This window comes from Parasteatoda tepidariorum, chromosome 6 (assembly GCF_982258835.1).
Source record: "Parasteatoda tepidariorum strain Cologne lab strain chromosome 6, Ptep-v5.0, whole genome shotgun sequence".
In the NCBI taxonomy this organism is placed as follows: domain Eukaryota; kingdom Metazoa; phylum Arthropoda; class Arachnida; order Araneae; family Theridiidae; genus Parasteatoda; species Parasteatoda tepidariorum.
Genome location: NC_141760.1, coordinates 18,657,225 through 18,683,888, shown reverse-complemented (window position 1 = coordinate 18,683,888; position 26,664 = coordinate 18,657,225). Strand labels below are relative to the sequence as shown.

The following is a 26,664-nucleotide window of genomic DNA, read 5'->3' as shown; positions in this document are numbered from 1 at the left end:
CAAAGACAATTTAAACACTTCCTCCTTATTTTAAGATTGTCTGAGGCAAGACAATCACCAACAAAGATGTTCACGTGGTTAAAGTGTGAAAAAATTATATATATATATATATATATATATATATATATATATATATATATATATATATATATATATATATATATATATATATATACACACACACACATATATATATATATATATATATATATATATATGAATTTTTTTTCAATTTAAACTTTACTCGTAATAAAAAAAAGCATTATAATTTTTATTGTATCATTTCCAATATTTGGGGGCGCACACAAGTGCCGCGGCGCAGTGGTTGAGAATCACTGTTTTAGACACTTCTCATTAATTGGCACGGACAGTTTTTTTCCAACCATTTTGTTTGAAATTCACACCAAATGAATCTTGAATATATCGATGACGAAGATCTTCGTGATTCTTACCTTTAAGAGCTTACGAACCTACATGAAATAAACTAATGGATTCAAATCCGTAGATTACATTTAAAGCGTTTTCGAATAGTAATGACTGGGGATTACCATTAGAGAGTTTCCTTTCTTGTATGATTGTCATGATGTGAATTTCGATTTCCCAATTGTTTCCATGATTAATATGTATTTTTTTTTCAAAAATCTACGCAACAATTCACGCGAAAACTATTTAAATGTTAATTTTTGCTAACCATTATCCAAGAAATAAGAAAGACAAAACCTCCGTCGCCATGTGAAATGATGCTGTTTTGCGAATAATATACTATTTTCATAACTGCTGAGATTTTGTAACAGTTACTCATCACATGTGATTAGGTCAAATTTAGCCTATCTTTAGCCAGCGCCCTCTATGTTAAGTCTGAAAATGGTGCGAAACGTAAACATAGAGAAAAGTCACAGTTTTGTGAAAATGAAAAGCGCTTGTGGTCTCATTTTTTAAAATTTAAAAACTTACACCATTGCAGGGTTATCAGGGCTCATAAAAGTTTACAAAAACTAAGAGTAAGGCAGTGATTTTGACAATTTTCATGAAGGTAAAAAAACTGCCCCAAATTGGCGATTTTTAAAAAAAGTTCAACATTTTTTAAAATCAGGGCAAGATGATATATAAAGTTAAAAATTATAGCTTTTCTTCCAAGTAAAAGGTACTTAAACTTTTTTTTTCCTTGGCGAAAGATCTTCGAAAAAGAAATAGAATTCTAAGAATAAAAATCGATCTAAACTTTTTGTCGGATAGTGAGTATATTCGAATCAGTAGACAGAACATAAAAATTATGGCATTTATAAATATTTATATTTACCTTTGAGAAACGGCAAGTCGGTCGCTGTAGAGAACATGGGGCACAGCCGAGTAGAGGGGCGGAGCGGTTGGGGTAGGGCTGGCGGAGGGCGGTGCCGTGTGCGGAGTGGTTTGGAATCTGTGAGCCGCCAACCAACCATCGGGAGGTGGAGCAGCCGCCCCAAGCTTGTATCGCCGCCAAACATCCTGAATGAGTTGGGCTCGAGTTTGTTTTCTCCATTTCGCTCGTCTGTTCTGAAACCAAACCTTCAAGAAAATGGGCAGAGAAAAAGGAATCAAATATTGCTCCGATAAGAAAAATACATCATAAAACTGTTCTTTAGGAACCTATTCGAACCTAGAAGAGACGGAAGAGACAGGAGAAGAACCTATTCGATATTTTTATCTTGTTTAAATATAAATACCATAAAATATTGCGATGATCTTTCATAACTTTTGTATCATAAAGTATCCCCTATAACAGTTGAGATCGCACCGAGAAAAGATTTATAAGCTTTCAAACGATTTTTGGTACATTTCACAGTTATTCAAATTTTAATACTTATTCAATTTTTTGTACTTATTTAGGAAACAAAATGAGGTGCTTAAAAAAATGATGAAGAAAATGTTTATACATCATAATATACTAGAATTTGAAAGGTGCGTAAAATGTAACACTTCACTCCAAGAAATATCCATTTTAATTGACAAAAACGTAGGAGGTTTTTGATATTATTAAAAGATAAAAGCAAGAATTTAAAATTAGATGGTCACAAATATTATGAACAATTGTTAGTCCTGTTATTTGCAAACAATATTAATGTTTTTTTTGTTCAGTCATCGCATGTTTTCACAAATGTATAAAGACGTGGCAAAAGTCAACCCATATAAAAATTGTTTTTACTTATTAAAGCAAAAAAAAAAAAGTTTAAAAAAAACGCCATTTGAAGTGAAATGCGATAAAGTTATAGTTTAAACATTCTACTTATTGGGCTGTATCGTGTGGCTTTATTAGCGCATGTGGTTGCTTACAAAACAAATCTTTGATTTATTTGTGATATACAAGCAAAGTGTTTAATGTATTTTGCCAGCACTTTGCAATCTTATTTCAACCAAATTTAATTTTTTAAACCTTAAGCTAACTCTGTAAACTTGGAAGAATACGTGCTTACAATAAAGATCTTCGATTTGGATACGATTGTCAAAGCATAAGTTTGTTTTTGCTAAATTTTAATGGTTGAATTTTAATGAACTATAAATTTACATAACAAAAGTTTATAGTTCATTTTTAGAAGTTAGTTTTAAGCCTTAAATGAGTTGAAAACCGCTCTCATGGACATGGAATTATGTAATATGACGTTAACAATATGTACGAACATTAACGTCAACCAGTGTTGGAAATTTCTTTTTTTTCAGGAATGAAATTCAATGCACGGTCGTCAAAAATGGTTAAATACAAATTTTCTTCAAATTTTACTGACTAAACAAAGAAGGCACCTGCAATTTTACTCACCCAATAAGCTGAATTTTCGTATGAAGATTGATTTTAAAACTTCACATTAACCGTGTAAAATTCTTTAACAGTTTCATAATATTTTTGAAAATATAGATATTTAAATAGACTTTATAGACTTATATAGATTTTTAGACTATTTATAACAAAAATATTCTTATGATGCCAATTTCTTTTTTAATTGGAAAGCGATAAAATTGAAGGTAACATGTTACGGTAGCTAAAGTAAAATTTTCAGAATCATTTCATTAATTTGAAATATGCTACCAAATTATTTTATAAATATGCTTCAAACTATTTTTATACAATAATTTCGACCATATAAATTGCTTTTATATGCTATATTTTATTTTAAATTAATGAAAAATATTTATTTATGAGAGTGTGAACAATTTGTTTAGTTAGCGATTACAGAGGCATTTCCGCAATAGTTCTCGTATTAAAAGAACAGATTTTGAATTAATTATGAATATATTTCATACTCAAAGTAAATATAATCCAGTGCTCTATTTACTTAACGAATTACTTTCTAAGTTTTTATAAAAGGAATAAGATCTATTGATCCATTGATATATTAAGTTTCTCTGCATTGATGGATTATTTTTTGCTTCGTAACATTGATTCTACCAAATAAGTTTTTAAGGAAAACAGGATAATTCGCTTAAAATGTTTTTGCACTACTACCAAATACTACCATGTGTTTTGGTAGTATAGACATATAATACATATGTCTATGCTACCAAAACCAAAGAATAATTAAAAAAAATTAAGCTTAATCCCCAACTTTGAAATAGTTCTTTATATAAAAGTCCAGCTCAATTGATGATTGGCATTTGGAGTATCCTATCCCTTGTAAGTAACTTATCTTATTAATTTTCTTATCTTCTTAAGTAATATTTTTCAATTTATAGAAAAATAAATTTAAACAATTTAATTTTCCTGCACGCTAAAATCAAATTATATAATATAGAATAGTACACATTAATTGAGTACTGCTATAATTTTAAAAAAAACTAACCCAAAAACAATTACACCGACATGTTTAAGAAGATTTGAATTTTAAAGCAGGGGCTTTAAAGCTTATTTAATTATCACGATTCCCGAATCGAAAGTATGGAGGAAAAAAATATTATGATTTCGTCTCAATTTGGCTTATTAGTCATTGTTCAAATTATTTTGGCTTTACATTAGCTATTGAGCTTAATTAAAAAATATGTGAATGTTCTTATTTAACTCATTTTAGAAATTTGCCATCGATGTGTAAGTACTATTGCGAACAGACTATAACTTTATTTTCTAGAATTTTCATTACTATTTTCATTACTAAAATACACATAAACATCTTAACAACATCTTACATAAAAATCGCGTCGTTTTTCATCAAAACCGTTCCTAAAACACATCGAAAGTATCTATTCAATCCATCAAAAACATGAATTATCATTGCTTCAACCTCTTTACTTTAAAACATTACATAGGTGCAACATAAGCAATCAAGCAGAAAATGACACTGTATAGAAAAGTTTTAACGTAATATACGGCGTTTTTTTAAGTTTTCCTGGTCTATAAGGACGTTACACATTGATTTCACATAATCCTTTTATTTCATTTAACACACGCGACGCAATACACGAGGGAAAAAAAGTTTGTTTCATACGTGTATTAAAACATTTTTTTAGCAACTTTAGTGGCATTTAAGCTAGTACAAAAGGAAATGTTGCTGACAAGCTTCTTAAATAATTATTTTTTTATAATGTTTGTTTTTTGTAAATGGTAAATATTTTTTTTTAAATCGTAATTTAACAGTAATTTTTTCATTGAAATTATATTGTGCTTTATATACCTTGCTAATGTTACTTTTTCTTTAGGGTTACTATAAAGAAATGTATGAAAAAGTGGCTGGAATTTTATGCTAATTAAATATATAAATTTAAGCAAAATTTAAGAATTTTTTTTATCTTCATACTATACGTTAGTACTAGTATACTTAAGAAATGAATACAATTCCAAAAATAATTTTAACAATATAAACAGTATTGCTTTTGTTAGTTTAGTTTAAATTTATCTGTGAAGCTACAATATGGCTAAAACAAGATGGAAGCTACAACATATTTACTGTAACATAGGCTTGTGCTAAAGTAGACTCGAAAACATGCTGTTCAGTGAAAAAAAATAAAAATATTATTTTAACTAAATAAACAGAGAAAAATTTTAATTTCACATTAGTCCACCAAATATTTACTAATACATTTTCCACACTTACTTTAACTTTCACTTTTCTATTAGAAGTTATACAGTTAAAATAATACAAAGTAAGAATTCTTGTATATCTGCACGGAGGAAAAAATTCTGTGAAAAGGTTTTGTATGGTAATGACATTCTGGTAAAATAAACGATAATTCTGGTTAATAAACCCAAATTAAAACTATTCATTTGGTAATTTTTTCGTTCATATGACAACATTTTACCACACATTCTGATTTTCAAAATTACAGTTCATATTACCACATATTTAGTAAAAAAAATATGTATGAAAAACTGAAAAATAAATTTAACAGAATAAATGGTTTTTATGTCATGTTCTTAGGTGTTAAGATAAAATTATCAAATATTAATGCATTCACCATCTTTAATTGTATGTTATAAAGCCGTATTTTATTGTTAATTTTATCAAAATCCTTACCAAAGCGTTTTGGTAAAATTACCGAGTTATTTGGTGTTCCCACAGAGTTGGAAACATGGTAAATTTACAATATTCTAGTAGTTATACCATACTTTTTTTTCATATTATACAGTATTTAAGTATTGTAAATACATTATGTCTCCTTTGCAGACATTATAACAGCAAATCAATTTATTCAATCCATAAAATATCCTTTAAATAAAGTCCCTCCTACTACTTAAAATCAAACTAATTAATTGCGAGCTGTCTTAGATAACCCCAATAAGCGGTAGTTATAAACACATTAAAAAGATCTTCCTTAACACCATAAACAATATTTCTATACTGGAAAAATATATAATTATATTTTTTTCTGTAAAGTGATCTCTAATTAAAAATAATACATAGTATAAACTAAATTAATAATTTAACTTTGTAAAATGATCATCAAGTTAGGTTTTAAATTACAAAAATTAATTAATTTTCTTTCAGTTAATTATTGAAACAATTATATTTAAGTAAATAAATGAAATTAATTAGCGACATGAACAAATGCAAAAAAAATTACTTACGTTTTTTAAAGAAGCGAAGTATAGACCATTGTTCTTGCTCTAATTTCAATTCTAATCAGTAAAATTAAGAATATATGCATATGAAAGTTTTTTTTAATGAAGGATATTTATCTAATTTAATTAAGAAAATTGTCTCAGCTTGGTTTTTTCTAATGGAATGATTGTTGGAGAATTTTTAAGATGCTTCTCATTTGTGAACGTTATAATACTTTTCGTTAATTAAACGGCATTAAGAGATTTCTTAAATTAGAGTAATATTGTATTAGAACATATAAATATGAATAATTAAAAAGCACTCGGAACTTTTAAAGTAATTAATGCTGAAATAATTATAAAAAGTTTTTCAAGTAATTAGAAAACTCAATTTCCTTTTATTGATTTTCCTTTTAATATACACACAGTGTTGTTTCTTTTGGTAGGTTCGATACTTTGAAATTTCCATTAAATTAATTATTATTAATTTTTTTCAAGTGAATTTTTCAAATGTTAAAATGTTTCCTTGAAATGATGTTTAAATGTTTGCCTTTTACTGATCAAATTCATATATTTTCAAACGAATTTTGCATGCTCTTATATTCTCAGTTTTTCAATGGAATTCACAAATATTCAAGACTACTTGTGCACTGTTGTATGTTTTAGAAATCTTATGATCTTGATAGAATTCACAAATATTCAGTAGTATTTGTACAATTCTATGCGCTTTAATTCTTTACTGTCTCGATAAATTTGATCTATATTCAGAAGTACTTCTAGAATATTATATGTTTAAGGATTCTTATGATCTCGATGGAATTGTCATACATTCAGAAGTATTCCTACACAGCTATGTTTAAGTATTCATAAGATTTCAAATTCATTTATATTCAAGTATTTGTACACTTTAAAAAATTCCTGATCAAATTATTGTAAAAAGTTTATTCAGTGTATTAACGGTACGGGAGTCGGTGTTTTTTTACCGTAAAATCCATTTTTACCGAAACATGTTATGGAACAAAAAATCTGATATACTATCATTTTTACATTAATGCATTACTACCGTAAAATTTCTGAATGGCTATAATTAAATGAATATTATTGTAAAAATTGCGGCACAATATTTTACAGTAAAAACGAATTTTACTGTAAAATGGAATTTATCGATGATGCACTCAAAGTGCTGGTATTTTATGCCGTAATTTGATCCGGATTTTTTTACAGAGCTCATTGTTGTATATTTAAATATTCTTACGATCTAGATGGAATTTATATATATTCAGAAGTACTTGCATAGTGATGAATGGTATTTTTTGACCAAATTCATAAATATTTCCAAGTATTTGTACCTTTACTTATTTTTTTCGATGAATTTCTGAAATGTTTAGGATTTAGAATATAATGTTTTTGAATTTTAACAGTGAATACAGAAAAGTTAAAAAAATGATTACTTAGAGAAAGACTTCAAGCATTTTAAATATAAAAGACAAAATCAAAACACTTTTTTTTTTATCAGTAATCAAAAGATAATAGTTAAATGTCGGTGATGCAGGTATGCACGCAATTAACGTACCTACTTACACGTATGTAGTACACGTACCTGCACTCGAGCTTCAGACAGATTAATTTTCTTGGCCACTTCTTCTCTTAGAAATACATCCGGGTAATGTGTTTTTTCAAAAAGGACTTCTAACTCAGTTAGCTGCTGTGGGTTAAACGTGGTTCGATTTCTACGCTATAAACATTAAAAAAAATACCTTTGTAGTTTCATAAACTATACAGAATTTGTTAAATGTACTTATTCTTATTTTATAACTACATTTGATTTTCTGAAATTGTAATCTTAATATTTGAGTATTAATATGAAATAATATGAATATAAATGAATGAACATTCAAATTAAATGCAGTTGTCAGAGTTTCTCCTTAACAACAATCAACTATATTGAATTTAAATAACTAACTGAAATTGAAAGATGTATTTTTTAAGTCAGAAACTACAGCAATTTAAAATAATACTAAAATACGTAGGGATTATATATATATTTTTAAAATAAAGATCTATTTTTTTCATAGAGAGTGCCAAATAATTATTCCAACCAAGGAGGGGAATTATTATTTTAAAAAGTAAATTTTTAGCACTCTAACAGATTTTGTCAAGCATCAGGGCAGCATTTTAGCGCAAACACTTTAAAAAAGTTTCATTATCCTAAACAGGGACAAATGCCAGGTATTTTGACAAGTTTTATAAAAGCTGATTTTTAGTATTTTGGCTGGTGCAAAATTTCAGACAAGAAGAACAAGATTTCAAGCAAGCATAATGGCAAGCTTTTGGGTAAATGAATAAATAGAAATATATACAATTTCCACAAAATTACTAAACAAACTTTCTGAGCTAAACTGAAGCTCTAAAAATGAATAATTTAAAAAGTATTTCTAAAAATTCACAAAAAAATCAAGCCCATTACCAAGACGAAACAACGCGTAACTCGCTAGTTCGTGGATCTTGATAATGAGCGTCTGTTTCGGGCTCTCAAAACATGTCAACCATTTCCACCATAGTTTTTAAAGACAATGAAGTTCTTTTAATAAAGATATACGTATTTCCGCAACAGTTGTTTTAGATTATTCATATTATTTAAGTTATTTTATCTAAAACCCAGATAATTCAAGTTTAAGATTCTTAAACTGTGGATTTTTGTTTTCTTTGTGAAAGATCTTTATAAAGCACTCTTAACTTATTAATATGAATGCATTAGAGAATTATTTTTTGTTCTCTAATACCATTATTTAAACGATAATAATATTCCATCTGTTTAAAGATAAAGAAACCTAAATTGTCATTCACCAATTGAGACAAAAACGAAATAATAATAGTAATAATAATAGATTTTTAAATTAGAAAATAATATATGGATTTGCTTTTTCTTCAATTTTAAAGTTTTTACAAATTTATAAGTTATTTTAAATTCTAATTTTAACCATAAGTATGACGCTAATTTCTGTAATCTAAATTCGTTCTTACTTTAAAAACCATACATTTCATTATTTAAAGGATTAAAAGTACTTATAATAAGTATAAAAGTGAGAAAAACAATGGGTCAGTTTCTTGACATGGTTCTCCCGAACGGTCGTTAATCGTTAAACGATTAACAACCGTTAACCGGTAAACGATAAACTTCTCATAAGTTAAGAAACTTGGAGCGGGGCCCAAGAACACCGCGTCGTGGAACAGACCCAATCAATCGAGATATTTCAGACGCTTCTGCGCAATCGTTTCTTCTTTAAAGATTTTTTTTTAATTTATAAAAATATGAAAAATGTGTTTTATAAAAATTATTTACTTAATTATTCATTTAATTGTTATTTTAGTTAGAGGAAAAATATAGATGTCATTCTTTCGTTTTAAAAAAATTACTCTCCGTTGCATCAACAAATCTTTAAAAAAAATGGTTCTACTAAATTTAAATTTATTGCTTCTTTGATGAAAACTTTGTAATTCATTTCTTCGAAACTTTTTTTAATGAGTCAAGTTTTCCTAACAAAAAGTGAAGTAGGGAAATAAATTTCCGTTGCTCAATTTCTAACTTCTGAGTCACTTATTTATGTAAAAACTCAGCTTGATTGGCTATGGCTAATCTCTCAAGTTAGACTGCCAGAATATTGTCATAGATAAAAATTATCATTAATTTTAAAACTTTTCACTAACTTTAATGTTATTCAAACTTTTGATTCACAGAGCATTTTTTTATAAATATTTTTCCATGGCTCCCAACTTAAAATCAAAGAACTTCTGAGCATAAATAGGAGATAAAGATGAAAATGAATTAAACACTAGAACCTGTAGTTTAACAACTCTTATATGTATTGTTTAACAACTTTCGTATCTATTGAATATTGTTAAAGATATCACAACTACCCTGGAATGTGTGGCGCGCACTTAAAAAATCACTGTCTTAATTGATAGCAAAAGGATTCAATCGAGAACAAGCTGCACAAAATAACTTTACAACTTTTTTGCTTTTTAAACTAAAGCCAAAAGTTTTTAAACAATACATATTAGTTATTAGTAGTAGTTTAGTATTTTCTGCAGCTAATTTTATTGTATTTAATGCATTTTAAATATTATTGAAAAATTTCAACTTGTTAATTCCTAGCAAAATTAATTCTTTAATTAGGAAATTATTTTACGAATGCGGTTTTTAATACCTTATGTTGAAATTCGATAGGATTAGTTAAATGAGTTTTTTCCCTTGTATGAAGGATTTCCTCGGAACTCGAAATGACGGTATGGTAATGGAATAGAGAATAATAGAAAAAAGATTTAATTTCTAACGAATTTTTATCTGTAATAAAAATATTTAATAATATAAACCATACTTTAATGCAATAATAATAATAATAATAACTAATTTTTAACTTCATTTTCAAAATTATAATTCAAAATTGAGGATAGAAATATTTTTTATTCATGCAAAAGAAATCTGAACTCAAATTATAATATATATGCATTCTTACCTGCCTTCTTCGTGTTAGAAGATAATCATCCATGCTCACATGAGATGCTAAAGAGGGAACAAATGCCATGATCCTTTTAAAAAAAGAAAAAAAATTGATATATTATTTTTTTCTTAAAAAATGTTTGATTGGTTTAAATATAGCAGGATGAGAGTTATGTCTTACGCATTTTTAATTATAATTACTATTTCAAAAAGTGTTTCAGTAATTCAAATAATCTTAAATCGTCTGAATTTTACTAAACATCCTTTCTGAGGGAAAATTTAGAGCAGGAAAGGAAAGAGGTTTCAGTATTACGTGTCGCTTTGTTCATTAAAAAAGGCTATGGAATGGGTAAATCCACAGACGAGAATTATAACTGTTTGTACGAACAAATTTGTCAATAATGTCTTTTTTTATCCAATTAACGTCGCGTTTGTGAGTTAGTTATAAGAATTATTTTTTTGAAGATAAAAATTAACTGGAGTCAAAAACGAGCGCTAGTTCTTTAAATTATTCCAACCCACATCTAGATATTCAAAAGAGAGAGAAAGGGAGAGAAGAAAAATTTCTGTATGTACACTGTTAGAATTTTAATTGAGAAATTACGGTAAAATAATTGGCAGCAGCATACTCGTCCAATTAATCATGAAGTTTATGGTTGGGAACGTTTTTTTACATTTACGGTTTTGAAACCGGTTACAACTGGTACTGAAACGTGAATTCGAAAGTATACAGTTTTGTAACCATTTACAACTAGCATAGTTTCGAAAACATGAAAATAAATTTTAAGCGACCATAGGAGTTTTATGGGTGCTGTGCCAATTATGAGTGAATGATAGTTTCGAATTCTAACTGACCATATGCACCATTTTCCTAGAATTTGTTTCCTTCATTTTTTGAAGAATGCAGAACACGAGATTGAAGAATGTAGACACAGAATGAATGCAGAATGCAGACAGAGAAGAATGCAGAATACATACACAGATTGGAGAATGCAGAACACAAGAAACTCTTTATGCATAGAAGGAATGGAAGAAATATTGCGATATCAAGGTTGAGATTCAAACCCCGATTCAGCCGGTCATAAGACTAACCGATTAACCCTCTCAAATACAGTTTGTATTAAGCTACGTGGAACAAAATGGCTTCCATAAGGTGGGACTATTCGGCCCTTGTAGAATTCTGATTATTAAACCGTATTAGGTAAAAACAGTCAATAAACATTTTTCTCACACTTAACAGTTTGAATATTATATTTTTTATGATTATTTTACTGCTTTGGTTGAATATCGTAAAATAACATTTAAATAAATTGTTATTTAACCATTTTTACAGGGAAATTTCTAACAGTGTTGGTATAATCCGAGAAAAAGCATAAAGATTGGTAGTGAATTAAAACTGTGCTCCAAATGTTAGAATTTGACTATTCTATGACTATTAAAATAAATATTCTCTGTTTTCATTTTATTTAATTCTAGAGATTTATTGTTTGAAAAGAAAGTTTCAGAAAAAAAATAAGCACCCCCTGTTTGAAACTTGTTTTTCGTTTACTATTCTTTATCCCATAGAAAACTCTTATTATTATCATCAATTGCTTCTTTATACGGCATTACAACAAAAGTAATAGTAGTATTTAATAAAAACAAGTTTATCTAATGATTTGTGTTGTTAAAACGTTGTTACTATATTTAAGATTTTCCTATCACAAAAACTTAGCTTCTTATTAATTTCTCAATATATTTTTTCTCTGTAAAAGTTGTTTTTCCTTTGTATTTATCGCTCAGCAGAGGAACTTATATACACTGTGATCATCTATTTTAAGATAAGTTTAAATAAAGATCGTTCTCTTAACATTGTGCAATTCGATTTTTTGCAGGTTGAAAAAAAAATAATAATTTCTCTAAAGATTGTCTTATCATTTATTATTATTTAACTACTAGTTTAAATTTAATAACCAGTTTATTTCCCTTTATCCGTTGTGGTTCTCCAAATGCTCTTTTTCACAGCACTTTAACAATATCTTTTTCAGCATAAAAATTACATTTCTTTATAATTTATAGCAATATGGTGAAAGTTAGAGGTTAGATGGATTGGAATAGATATTGACTTCGTTTTAAAGTATAATTTAAAAAGCAAATGAACAAAAGAAAATTTTTTTGTTGTTTAATTTAACACTATTAGTGTAGCAGATAGTAGTTACGGTATTATGGTTCCTCGAATCAATTTTTATAAGAATTTGAAACAGTTTTGTTGCAGTCCAATAGGCATCACCTGTTAGTTTTATTCTTCATTTCTTTCTTACAGATAAATGTGCAAACATGATTTCTTAATTTTTTAAAATGTCAATACTGAGAAAAAAGTATGGTCAAAACTATCAAAATTCGGTAAAATTTACCACGCTTCTAGCTATACGGTAACTTTTACCAAAGCATTTTGGTAATAATTTTTGTAAAATCAACAATGAAATAGGGTACAATAAAATGTGGTTTTATGACATGTGATAAAATTTAGCAAAAGGTGAAAAATTTATTAATTTTATCATACCTTAGATATAACTATTTATTCGATTAAATTCACTCTTTTGTTTTGATTTTCTTACTAAATATGTAATAAAAGGAGCTATAATTTTGGAAACCCAAATTTCCGATAAACCATTACCATACAAATGGTTTCAATACAGTATATTCTGGTTTTATTAACCAGAATTATGGTTTATTTTACTAGAAATGTCATTACTATACACCATTTTACCATAATTGTTTTCCTTCGTGTAATCTGTTAAGTTAAATCCAAAAGCAACTTATAGTCAAAATTAAAAAAAATTAAGCTTTCCTTCTGTATATCTCGGAAATCGTTTTTTTTAAATATTTATTTGAGAAATAATAATATTTTTATTTTGGTATTTTGAAAAACTTCTTTTTCTAAATACTTTTTAGTTAAAACTATTTCAAGCCACTTATAGTACAGGAGGCTATTATTTAAATTATATGAATTACCATAGATACTTAATTTGTCAACATTTGAATATAGAATAAACAAGGTATTATGTATTAGTAATCTATCATTTCTGCATTTTTTTAAAAGAGACAAGTGATTGAAATAAATTTTGGTATTAGTAGTCTAATATTAATAGTGATCTTTAAGTGATCTATTAATAGTGATCTTTTCTTATAAGATGAATATATATGCATATAAATCGAAATTATAGTTCTTATTACCACACATTCAATAAAACATACAAAACTGAAAAATAAATATAATCATTATCATCATACCTTGGATAAAATTACCACATTTGTCAAATTTTATCCCATATTATAAGATTATATTTTATTATTAATTTTACCAAAATCATTACTAAAGTACTTTCATAAAAATTGCCGAGCTTTTTGGTGACCCTATAGAACCAGAAATATGGTGAATTTTAGTGCTGGTAGTTTTGACCATATTTTTTTTCAATAACAATTGTCTTTTTATCTCTTTAAAAATAATGTCATATATAGTATCAACTATTTTCATATTATTACGTGGTTGGAATATGTTTGTATACGGTATACCAAGGAACAGATTTAGTTGCCGTGACCGAATATAGAATTTGATCGAATATAGAATCTGATCGAATATAGAATTTCATCAAATATAGAATATGCTGAATTATACTAGCATGGGTGCCAGTTTAAAAGAAATTTAAGACTGAACTTATTTTTCGACTAATTAACACAATCTAAAATTGTTTATAGGAATTTTCAGAAATTTATGGCTTACTGATTCGAAAATATACTTTTCTATAATAATGGCAACTATATTAAATCAAAGATTTGATTACTTTTCTAAAACTTTTTCTCCTTTTATTATTTATCTTTTTACAGCAATCAAGATAAAATAACAACCAACTCTATACATCTTCTTACACCAATCACTGAATAATAAATCACTAAATTTTTCATGAAGTTAACCGTACCTCTACTTATTTTTTGCTTCACCGTTACTTTTTTGTCTTTCTCTAATTTAAAAAAAAAACTATTTTAACTTTGGTCAGCTTTTCAAAACATTGGGAGGCAAAATGAAACCTGAAACAAAATTCGACACAATAATAGTACAAATTTTGTGCAAGCAAGCATGTACTGAAATATTGTTTAAAGACCCTCATTGTTCGCCTAACTTTTATGCTTTTCAATACTTGTGCATTAGTAGCATCAATCCCATTTTTTCCTTTCGGTGTGACATCATTACATGATCATTTAGCTATAATTATGAAAAATAACAATGTTTTCATTAAAATGTATTATATTTTTAACAGAAAATATTTACAAAATTTTTAAGGAAAAAAGGACATTTTAGTTTAAACAACAAATGGAAAAGAGCTATTAATTAATGAAATTTAGTCTACTGATTTTTTCTCAAGACTGATTTCAGCCCCCACGACTGAAGAGTGGCACCCTTGTACTAGTTTAATGTCTGTAATCTTGTGAAATCAAAGCAAATTTTCCGTTTCTGTTGCTATTATTTGAGTTCGGTCAGTGCTGTTCTAGCGGTTTCCGAATTTTTATAAGGATAATAATCGTGTTATTTTGAGAATAAAGATTTCTGCGAGTTAATTTTTTTGTATTATTTTCGTACGTAACTCTTACTTAATTGTTCCACGGCTAACATATTATTTTTTAAACATAAAATCAAAGTAAATATAGAAATCCATCCAGATAGGTGTTGACTTGACAGCTCAAAGAAGGATCTTTATCTTTCGGTTAGCCTTGTTTCTATTATAACTTAATGTTAGAAAATGATATTTACGTGAAACATATGTGTGTTAGTTTTTACTCAATGTTTATTGTTTAAAAAGTGTAAAAAGTTTTGTGTAACAAACTTTTAGCACTTTTGTAACAGAATCTTAATCCTGCCTATGCATCTGTATGTTTGAAACAGGCAGATGCATAGTCAGAATTAAGATTTAAAAGATATAAACAAACTTTTACAAACAATATTTTGTGCTTAAATATATTTAAATTAAATAATTTAACAGTTACAAGAATCATATTTGTACTTACAATATAACATGATGTTTCAAATCTATTCATAAAATTTTTTGAATATTAAAAAGTACTTAAAAATGGCATTAAAAACTTTTTTTAAAACATGGACTTCTAATTTGTCAGTTTATTATCATTAAAATTAAAAAATATTTAGTTCATAATGCCCGTAAAAGACCAATAATATTTATCTTTTTAACACTATATGTGAAATAAAGATCGCTTGAATTTTTTAAAAAATTTTTTTGCCTTTAAAAAAATGAATTCCGTTTGACAAGAAAGCTATTTTAAAAACTCGAACCAAATAGTTTTTAAAGATCACAATAATTACTTAAATTTCAGTTGCTATTAAAATATATAAAATTAATTCCTTAAAAAAAAAACTGAATTTTAAATTTTTCATTTGATCGTGTTTGCCATTCTGAAAAGCTAAATAAATAAATAAGTATAAAATTTACACTATATTAATATTATTAATAAAAAGCAAAGAAAACTTTGTCTTACACGAACGATCCAAAGCTTCCAATTGAAAGGACGTCACAACTTTAACTTGTTAAAACATTTTCTCGTCTCGATATCGCAACTTAGAATAAAATTACCAAAATCTAGAACTTCATGGTGAGGAAAATATATTCTAATATCCTTCTCCTATCAATCCTTGCCGCACATACATGGCATGCGCAAATTTCCACCATTCACAGCATCAAACCAATCAGGTAGAAAGATTTGATATCCAACAAATCTCTCATCCCCCCTACCTTTCCCCTCCATCGGTGTCTTCTTTCCTAATTACACTAAATGCTCCTGTCATAGCCCTCTCGAACCTTCCTTTATTCCATACCTAACTCACCGCATGCATCAATAGAAGCGTAAGCCAGCAGGAGTGATACAGGGGGAGTAGTAATTAATTATGTGGAGATGCAGTCTTCATTATGTTACCGCGTTTTGCGTATTGACGTCGTTATTATTAAAGTTCCAAAGCGCCTTATGAAAATGATGAGTTTCCTAATGTAGAGAATACCACAGCGTGGTATTCAATAGCAATGAGGGAGAGGGGGGGAAATGAATTGAAAAGGTTAGAGGGAAAAAGAGAGGGAAATATTATATACATAACCCTGATCGTGTAGTTTCATCTGTAGTCTCTATTATCCAAATGAAAAGCTCCAATTTTTCACTTTCTCTTAAAAATTCCCTTTCGTAAAAGAGAAATCTCCTTTCATCTCGTAAATAAGCTCTTTGACTCTCAATAATCTAAAGCAATGCCGGGTTTTGGAAAGGAAAAAAATGTGATTTCTCCCCTTTGTGCGCGACTTTGATTAAAAACATCGTAGTATAACGAGTTTAGTATTAGGGATTATTAATTAGTTTTCTTGTACTTTCTTTATATATTCATTTATCGTGTTAATTTTGTTTCAATAACTTTAGTTATTTGATAATTTTTTATAAGCTCTTTGGCCGTGTTTCGGATTTTGTTAAAGGAGATAAAGATAATGAAAAAATTACATCTCAAAGTAATTAAGTACTGTAATTATGTCTTTCGCATCTTTTATAGTTAGATCTCTAGCTTAATATTAAATGAATTTCTCCTTTATTAATTATTTGATGTATTGAAATAACTTCTTTGGTAGGAAAAAAAAACTTTTTTTCTTCCAAATTTAAAATTTTTTCCTTTACATTTTGGACGGAGCAAATGTTTCGTTATCGTAATATGAAAGTAATTTTGTTTTTAAATTTTGTTGCAATTTAAACATAAATCTCATTAAACTTTAAATAAGGTCAGAAAAAGCTATGTGCATCGAATTTGAGATAACTGAATTAATTGTAAATAGCTATTGCAATTTTCGTTCAATTTTAAAACTTCTATGAACGATACGGTACTTTTATTTATATCGCACTAGAGCTGCATAATGGGCTACTGGTCAGGGAAACATCCTCGAGGGTTAGAACTTTCACTTTTAGAGGTAAAGTTACCGTTACTTATAATGAATAGTTATTGTTTCGTTTTTAATGCTCCTTATTTGTATCCCCTACAAGAGTTCTAAAACGCAATCCAAAGTAAATTGTGTGTAAAAACAACCGGAATTTTTATTTTTCTTTGTTTTTGTTTTTGTGTTTTGTTCATTTTGCTTAGATTGCGTTTTTTACACAATATAAAGGGAATGGCAAGTTAAAGTAGAAAAAATATCAGTAATTTTTCTCTTTATCTGAAGAAATAATTTGCATTCGCTGATGATATAAATAACAAATAATTTGCTTAGTAAAGTGTATGCAATAATTTATTTTACGAAGTTTCACTATAAAAATGAAATTTATAAAGGTTATTAAAGGTACGTTTCTTCTTCAAATATATCTTACATACGCTGATTAATATATAGATTGTTTTATTCTTTTTTATTCTCTACTCATATTTTAATAGAAATCTATGATAGGTTGCATTTTTAATACTTTGTATTTGTACTAGTAGGCTATGCAATTTTACTTGTATTTTTTACTCATAACTCATTGAAAACTACACTTAAATGTTTAGTTATAAGAGTGTGTATCTTGCACTTACTACCAAGAGCAAAGCACTTTCACTATGAAAACTCTGTGATACATTTTGACAGCTAATATATTTTGGCGGCTAATATATTTTGAAAGATAATATATTTTGAAAAATAATCATCAAAAATTCTAAGAATTGTTCAATATTTTTCCTAATCCATGCTTGTCTTAACTGTAATAAGTAGAATAGTTTGAAATAACGGTTCTGGTTTTTGTTCCAGTCAAAAAATAATCGCTTTCGAGATGGTTAAAATTAATTGAATTGTCTAAAACATTTTATATTATCTGAAATCTTAATGTTTTCATTATCATTACTCCATTTTCAATTTAAACATAAAAATTTTTTCTAGTTATTTTAATTTGAACGGTACTTCGTGTCGTTCCTCTGATTTCAAAAGATTGACGAGAGAGAAAAAAAAGCGAAGAAGTTTTAAGGAGCAAAAAATAGTTGTGTTATTCTCCAAAAGTTCCTGTTGACGAATTTTGAGTTATCAAAACAATAAAGGTCTAGTACAGCATCTTGTTTCCTTTTACGAGTTTAAAAGAAAGTATTTTGCTTAGATATATCAAAGTAGAGGTATTTTATATCGCATTTAATTTGTAAATTCGTGTTATCTGTTGTAAAATAGTTGTGGTAGGATAATTTGAAAACATGAAAAAAACGTTTTGTGCATGTTTGTGGTATAAAGCAAGAAATACAAGCAGCAATCTTAAGACGTATCAAAAATTCATTCTTCTTTAACCGATTACACCAGGAAACTTTTTTTTTTTTTTTTTTTTTTTTTTTGCAGCACGAGATTTTAACAGATCTTAGATACGAAGATCAGTGAGATTCGTATCACTGATTTCAAACCTGAAATCGGTTTCTCTCTCCAAACTATAAGTTTATTTTAATTGTCATTTTTAGCATATTTTTTGCCAAAATGTACAAGAAACATTGTATGTAATTGTGACTCGCGCAAATGTTGCGACAAACTTCTAAAAGAATTAGGGCACATCATCAGAATTAAAGCTGCATAACCCATATCCGGAAATGTCATTATACGCTTCTAAGAGCTCTTCCCTATTATGAACTATTTCTTAGTATGCTTCTGAACAGGTTATGATAGGGGAAGATTCCCTAGCAGCGTACGAGGACATTTCCAGGCATGGGTTCCTATGCAGATATGTGCCCTAATTCTCCTGGAAGCTTGTGGCAACATTTACGGGACTCCCATTTGTATTAAGCCTTTTTAAACTTAACTAGTTCGACAAAAAAATAGACTAAAAATTTCAATTAAAAAAAGATCTGCAGCTTTAGGAGCAAACCTAATTTAAAATCCCATTTTCTAGTTAAGTAATATCAACGCAGTAATAATATAATTACAATATATAATTACATTAATTTTGTAATTAAAAAAAAACCCAGTTCTCACCAAAATATAAGGATGCATATAGACTAAAAATGTTGGTTAGGTTGTGTTGAACATTTATTTAACGATATACTTTAATTCACATTAATGAGCTATTGACGGCTGTCAAATACTTATACCAGTGGTGATTCTAAAGAATACAGCGCATGCGCGTGTAGTTCACACTACCATGCCATAGAGCATATTGAAAAGCAGATAACGGTTATTTCATCTTAGTGCCACGGTTTTTAACAGCTTAACCCTATATGATCTATGCGGTCACGTTTGTTAGGATGCAAATTTTTAATATCTTTAGAGTCACAATTATTAAAAACCCAAACTGGAAAAATAATTACACTTAATTAACTCGGGACATTTTGTGTATTGCATACGCAGGAAGGAAACAAAAAATTGAATTGATCGTCAAATCATTGAAACAAATTTATCTTGAACATCATTAACTACAAGTTAAGCAATAAACAACTTAGCGTTTATTTAACTTTTCAATTAAACTGTGCATACTTGTTATTATATACGAAAATAGATGTCGTTTCCTGCATAAAAAGAATAGTAAGGCATAAAAAAAAAAAAAAATAACTGCAATAGTTTTGATCGCAATTTCTAAAATATCTCAAATTTATTTTTTTTAACATTATCGAACTCGGCTAAACAAGGAAAACTATGAAAAACTTCGAAATTGTTCATTAAAAGTATGAAAAAGGTTATTTAATCACACAAAGTGCTTCACAAATTTATCCTGAAAATAGTGTTTTAAACATCCAATATTTTTTTATGTTACGCATTTTTCTTTATAGATATATAGCAAACTTATTTAGCAAATGGTTTTCTAAAAGGACATTTCGTTCTTTTATTTTTGCAAAATGAGTAAACATTAACTATGAGCTCGGAACATTTTTTTAAAAATTTTTGAGAGGATTCTTTGAACTAATCATTTATTTAAAAATAAATAATAAATATGAAGAAAAAAACCTGAGCAATTTAATAATTTTTAATCTAGTGATTGAATATACACATGAAGTGAGTAAAAGTAAAAAAGTGATCATCCTGAACTACTTTTGATCTAATAATCGGATTTTCACGAACTAAGACTCAATCCTATTGGTTCGAGTGCCTAGCCGTAATCATGCCAATTAAGTCCTGCGGACGATATTTAGAACCTCGAAATCATGCACAAAAATGTACTTTGTCTGAATAAGCATACTTTTCGACGAATTCGGATTCATGACTTAAAATACGGGGTAACCGTAGTATGGTCAGAAGAGCCCTCAGTGCTAATTTGCGCATTTCACCACATTTCAAGAACGTTTAAAGCGAATCGAAAAATTTTTGTTCTTAATTTCAAAATTCGTTTACCTTAAGATAATTCCATACAAAATAATAATAATTTTTTTATAATTATTTAATTTAATAAAAGTCGAAAAATTAAATTGTTGCGAGGTACACAAATAACTTAAAACATTTTGAAGAACGTTATTTAAAACGGCAAAATGGAAAACTTGAACGAAATTGGTCCAAAAGTTCTTGAAGAATCAAATTTCAAATATATGACTTTTTTAATGATGGGAAAATGATGAATAAAAAATGTATGTCTTACCTTTCAAAATTTTTCGACTAATATTAAATAATAAAAAATAATAAATATTTGCTAAAAATTATTTAAAAATGGAAATATCTTTTGAATTATTGAGAATATATTTTTCAGATTGTGTTACCGCTTCGTGGATTAGGAATCTAAATCCGTTATTAATAAAAACGCATCTTTATTCAGAGAAAGTACTCGTTTGGGCTTTTATTTCCAATACTATATTACCATAATTAAGATTACACTCGCGAATAATAAATACGATGGATTCTTAATAAATGACAATCTGAACATTAAATTACTTGTACATTGATTCTTTTTTTCTTCATTTTTCATGAAACACTTATCATATCAAGTCGAAAAAGTACATGAACCTATGACTATTTTATCTCATTAAAATAACTTTCTACTGAAAATTATTTTTTGTGGAAACTGATACTAGTATTTTTATTTTTTCAATAATAAAAAAGTATTACAATTGACGAAGAAAGAAAAGTAAACAATGATTCCGTAACACGCAATGGTTCCTTTCAGTTTCCAGTTTCATTCAGACAGGCTAGCAGTGTCTAATGGGTAAAGAAAAAAAAGCTTATTTCTGCGCCACCGAATCATTTTTTAGAGTGAAAGGATAATGCTAATGAACGTATGTTCTCATGGAGTCAATTCAAATGTTCTCCCAATATTTTCGCTATTTATCAGTTGATTGAAAATATCAATTGTAAGAAATCCCTTCACTCTTATTTATGCTCGTGGTACTATTTTGGAAGGGGAAAAACAGGGATCAAATTTCTGCCGACCAATGCGTCACAAGAATCGTTTGCAAGTTTGAATGGGTAAAAGGAGTTCGGCTTTTTCAATGTATTGCTCGAGCAAGAAATGCAATGTGATACGCTTTTACTTAATGATACGAATGGAATATTGCTTCTTGATTGTAACGCAGGCAGGTTGAGAAATAAGTACATATTGGTGTCAGTGTGTATCAGCAAAGAAGTTCTAAGAATTTCGTTTCTCTGATTCGTTCCACTCTAATATCCAAGTATTTAAAAAATGGCATAGTTTTCTTTATGATACTTTACACATTCGCTGATTGTATTTTTAATGATTATTTCTCAAATCCAAAGAAATAAGAGATTGTGAGATAGAGTATAACAAATAAAATTTATACGATGTGCAATATTATGATGTAAGAATATCATCTATCAAAAATATCACCAATCAAAATTATTATCAATCAAAAATATCATCATAACATATCATCAATATATCAGTAATAAAAATTCCATTACAAAGAGCGAGTACTTACAAATTATTAAATAGTAATAATTTGCAATTTAGAAAATTTTTCAAACTCATTTTAACATATTCTTTTTTTTAAAAAAAATAATAAAACAAGATGCTTTGTACTAACCACTTTTTATATATTTTAAGAATCCTTGTCATAAACGAATTCGAAAAAGTACACACGTTAAGAACCACAAAAAGAAAAAAAAAATGCCGTGAATATCTGATAAAGCATTGTAGAGGAAGGGAGGTATTCAAAAAATGTGTAATTTCAGGAAATAGCAGAGAGAAATTCAAAGACGATTAGTAAAAAATGCTCTCGTGTTTCCTCCGGCAATCAAACAGGTTTTGATGTTTTGTGTTCCTCCGCTTTCCAATAATTATCTGCTTGACTGCAATAGTTCAATTTTAATAGCGTGATTTTGTGATTCCTTTGTCATTCTCACAAATGATATTTTCATATATATATATCAGAGTTGGCTGTTGATTACAGTAATCGATTACAACTGTAATTGATTACAGATAATTACAGCTATGTAATCAATTACTTGTAATCACGATTACAAGTAATCAATTACTTGTAATCGTGATTACAACTTTCAAAAAATTTTGATTACAGCTGTAATCATGATTACAATTTTGATTACAGTAATCAATTACTTGTAATCACGATTACAAGTAATCAATTACTTGTAATCGTGATTACAACTTTCAAAAAATTTTGATTACAGCTGTAATCATGATTACAATTTTGATTACAGTAATCAATTACTTGTAATCAAGATTACAAGTAATTACGATTACAAGTAATCACAACAAAAACGATTACAAGTAATTATGATTACAAGTAATCAAAATATATGATTACATGTAATCATGATTACATGTAATTTGATTACATGTAATTGTGATTACTTGTAATCAAACTATACGATTACAAGTTATTACGATTGTATACTATAGTCAAATTTTTTATGTAAGTATTCATGTGTTTACATATTTTTATGTACATAGAATGTACGCACGCATGAACGTACAATTTGCGATTCCTATACATACAATGTATGCACAAACGTTGTTTGTAAGTACAATATTCATAATTATATTGTAATATACTTAATGCAATGCGCATATGCTTAGTACATATAATTATGCATTTATGATACATGTACGCATGTATGTTAGTTTGCACAAAAAGGCAATGTTTTGTATCTTTGTATACATAGACAATGTATGTATGAACGTATATGAAAATAATGTTTATGCGTTTGCATGCTTTTATGTACTTAAGTGCATATATTGTATAAATTTACGATAATAGCACGTATATACAATGTACGTTTGTATATAAAATTGTACGAATTTGCGTACAATATGTAAGAATGTTATTTAAAGGTACAATATATGCACATAGTTGCGTAAATAAAATGCGTACATGTATACATGCATATTTATATGTACATCGATATATGTGCACGCAAAGTATGTACTTATGTACAACTTACGTATGTACTTGTATAACTACATACTTTGTTAATACTTATGCGCATGTAATGCATGGATATACAAAAAAATAGTTATATGCACAATGTATGCGTGTGCATACAACGTATGCATGTACATAATTGCAAGTAATGTACAAATACATGCGTACATTTAAATATATGTAATTACAATATACACATACATTGTGCGTACATTAAAAAAATATATATGAGTAAAATTATTAAAATTTGTTTTAAAATTTATTCTAAGACATATGAAACTCGACCTCATATTTTTTAGAAAGCAAACGATAATTTTATTTGGAATTTCTAAATATTAATTCCACACATAAAATTTACCGTTTTTCTTACCATTTAAAAAATTTCTATGAATCATGCATTATTTTATAAAAAAAATAAATCTGTATTGTCAAACATTTCATGAAAATACCTAAAAATAATTTTTTATTCAGAGAATTTCAAAATGATATAGAACAATTAAAGCTGAAAACTAAATTTAAATATCGTTTGATTTTGTCATTTAACTTGCTTGAGTCATTAAAAGTTAACTTTCATGCATTTTATTTATTGCATTGTACACATATTTAGACATAAATGTAATGTACATATGTATACGTGTAATGTATGTACGCATGTACAATGTATGTACATACATTCATGTATTGTACGTGCACATATAGTACATATGGAAATGCATACATGGAACATACGTGTATTGTACATGTGTGGATACATTCATTGGACATATATACATTGCACCAAATGCATAGATATGGATAGCATGCATGTACAAATGTAAAATTTGTACGAAAGAATTATGCTCAATATATTTATGCACATATGTACTGTATATGTACACACATATGTATATTATATGAACATTATATGTTCATTTCATCATATGTACATTATATGAATATACATCTGTACGCTATATGTATATACATCTGTACGCTATATGTACATACATCCGTACAATATATGCATCTCAAATGTGTGTATGTACGTACGTTATGCATGTCGAATGCATGTATGAATATATGTGAAATATAAATACGCCCAATGTACGTACAATCGTACACAAGTATTATGCATATTTGGATACTTACATTGAGCATGAACATATTATGTACATGTACATAAATACACTGGACATGCATATCATGTACATGTATACATACATATATTGTACATCCTACAGATATACCTATATTGTACATGCATACATATATTGTACTGTTCATAAATAAATTGCACATACATCCATGGGACATACATTGTACAGACAATGTATGTATGTTCGTACAAACACAAGTACTTGTATATACATGCGTACATGAACATAGATATACATTTTACATACACAAATATTTGCATAAAATGCATATATTCATTGTGTATAAATGCACATGTCTACATTGTTTGCACATACATACGTAATTATTATCTATATACATACGTATATATATTTTATACCTACAATATAAGTGTATGTACATGTGTGCGAAACTAAAATGTCTGAACATATGCACTAGATAAAATCATATGTACATACATTTTAGTTACATTCATTTGTACGTATACAAATACGTACAAAATGCAGTACATGTTAATACGTGCAAAATGTATCATTATAAAATACATTCTACTATCTACTGTAAAATATAATCATTTATACGAATACAATAGTCTTGTAATCGTGTAATTAGATTACATGTAATCATAATTACATGTAATCGAATTACATGTAATCAAATTACATGTAATCATATATTTTGATTACTTGTAATCATAATTACTTGTAATCGTTTTTGTTGTGATTACTTGTAATCGCAATTACTTGTAATCATGATTAGAAGTAATTGATTACTGTAATCAAAATTGTAATCATGATTACAGCTGTAATCAAAATTTTTTGAAAATTGTAATCACGATTACAAGTAATTGATTACTGTAATCGACTATGTAATCATGATTACAGCTGTAATCAAACTTTGTAATCACGATTACAAGTAATTGATTACTGTAATCAATATTGTAATCATGATTACAGCTGTAATCAAAATTTTTGAAAATTGTAATCATGATTACAAGTAATTGATTACTGTAATCAAAAAATGTAATCGATTACATTTTTGGCCAACTCTGATATATATATATGTAAATATATATATATATATACAAAATAAGTCACAGAAACGTATTTCTTCAGAATAAATGTATAATTTTTCGGCAGATTTGATTTTTTGACCTCCAAGATATAGAGAGCAGCCGCTATCTGGGAAATGTGGTCCCAATAGTTCGGCCAGGTGAGCGGTCCAAAGTTTGGACACTTAGATGTTAAGTTTACTTTTTACGTATTTCACCATGTCTCGAGAAATTTTTGAGCGAATATAAAAATGTTTGCACACAACTATAAAATTCGAATATCTAAAGATAATTCCATGCAAAAAATAAATTTTAGTATATAATTATTATTTTTTATGAATTTTTTAATAATAGATTAAAGAATTTTGAGTTGTAAGGTATAAAATTTTTTACATCATTTTAAAGAATGTAATTTTAAATGGCAAAAATACAAAATATGTGCAAAATCGGTCGATTAGTTCATGAAAAATCGAGTTTCAGAAATACGACTTTTTCAAAATTCCATTTCTCAGAAACTATTCGATCGAGTTCGTTCAAATTTTGTATTTCGCCACCTAAACTTGCATTTTTTAAAAATGATGTAAAAATTTGTGTACCTTACAATTCAAAATATTTTTGACAATTATTAATAAAAAATAATAAATATTTATTAAAAGTTTTTTTAATTT

At 27.6% G+C, this 26,664-nt stretch overlaps 1 protein-coding gene across 1 annotated transcript in view; it reads right to left on the bottom strand.

The window, feature by feature from the left end:
* LOC107454077 (retinal homeobox protein Rx2) overlaps positions 1-16,307 on the bottom strand; it is a 38,206-nt gene extending 21,899 nt beyond the window's left edge. The window contains exons 1-4 of the mRNA XM_016071130.4: positions 16,029-16,307; positions 10,516-10,588; positions 7,599-7,733; positions 1,301-1,545 (exon numbers count right to left, since the gene is read on the bottom strand). Coding sequence (XP_015926616.1) covers positions 1,301-1,545; positions 7,599-7,733; positions 10,516-10,584 — 449 coding nt within the window. The 5' untranslated portion in view covers positions 10,585-10,588; positions 16,029-16,307. The remainder of the gene's footprint in view (positions 1-1,300; positions 1,546-7,598; positions 7,734-10,515; positions 10,589-16,028) is intronic.
* Between the last annotated feature and the right edge of the window lie 10,357 nt (positions 16,308-26,664).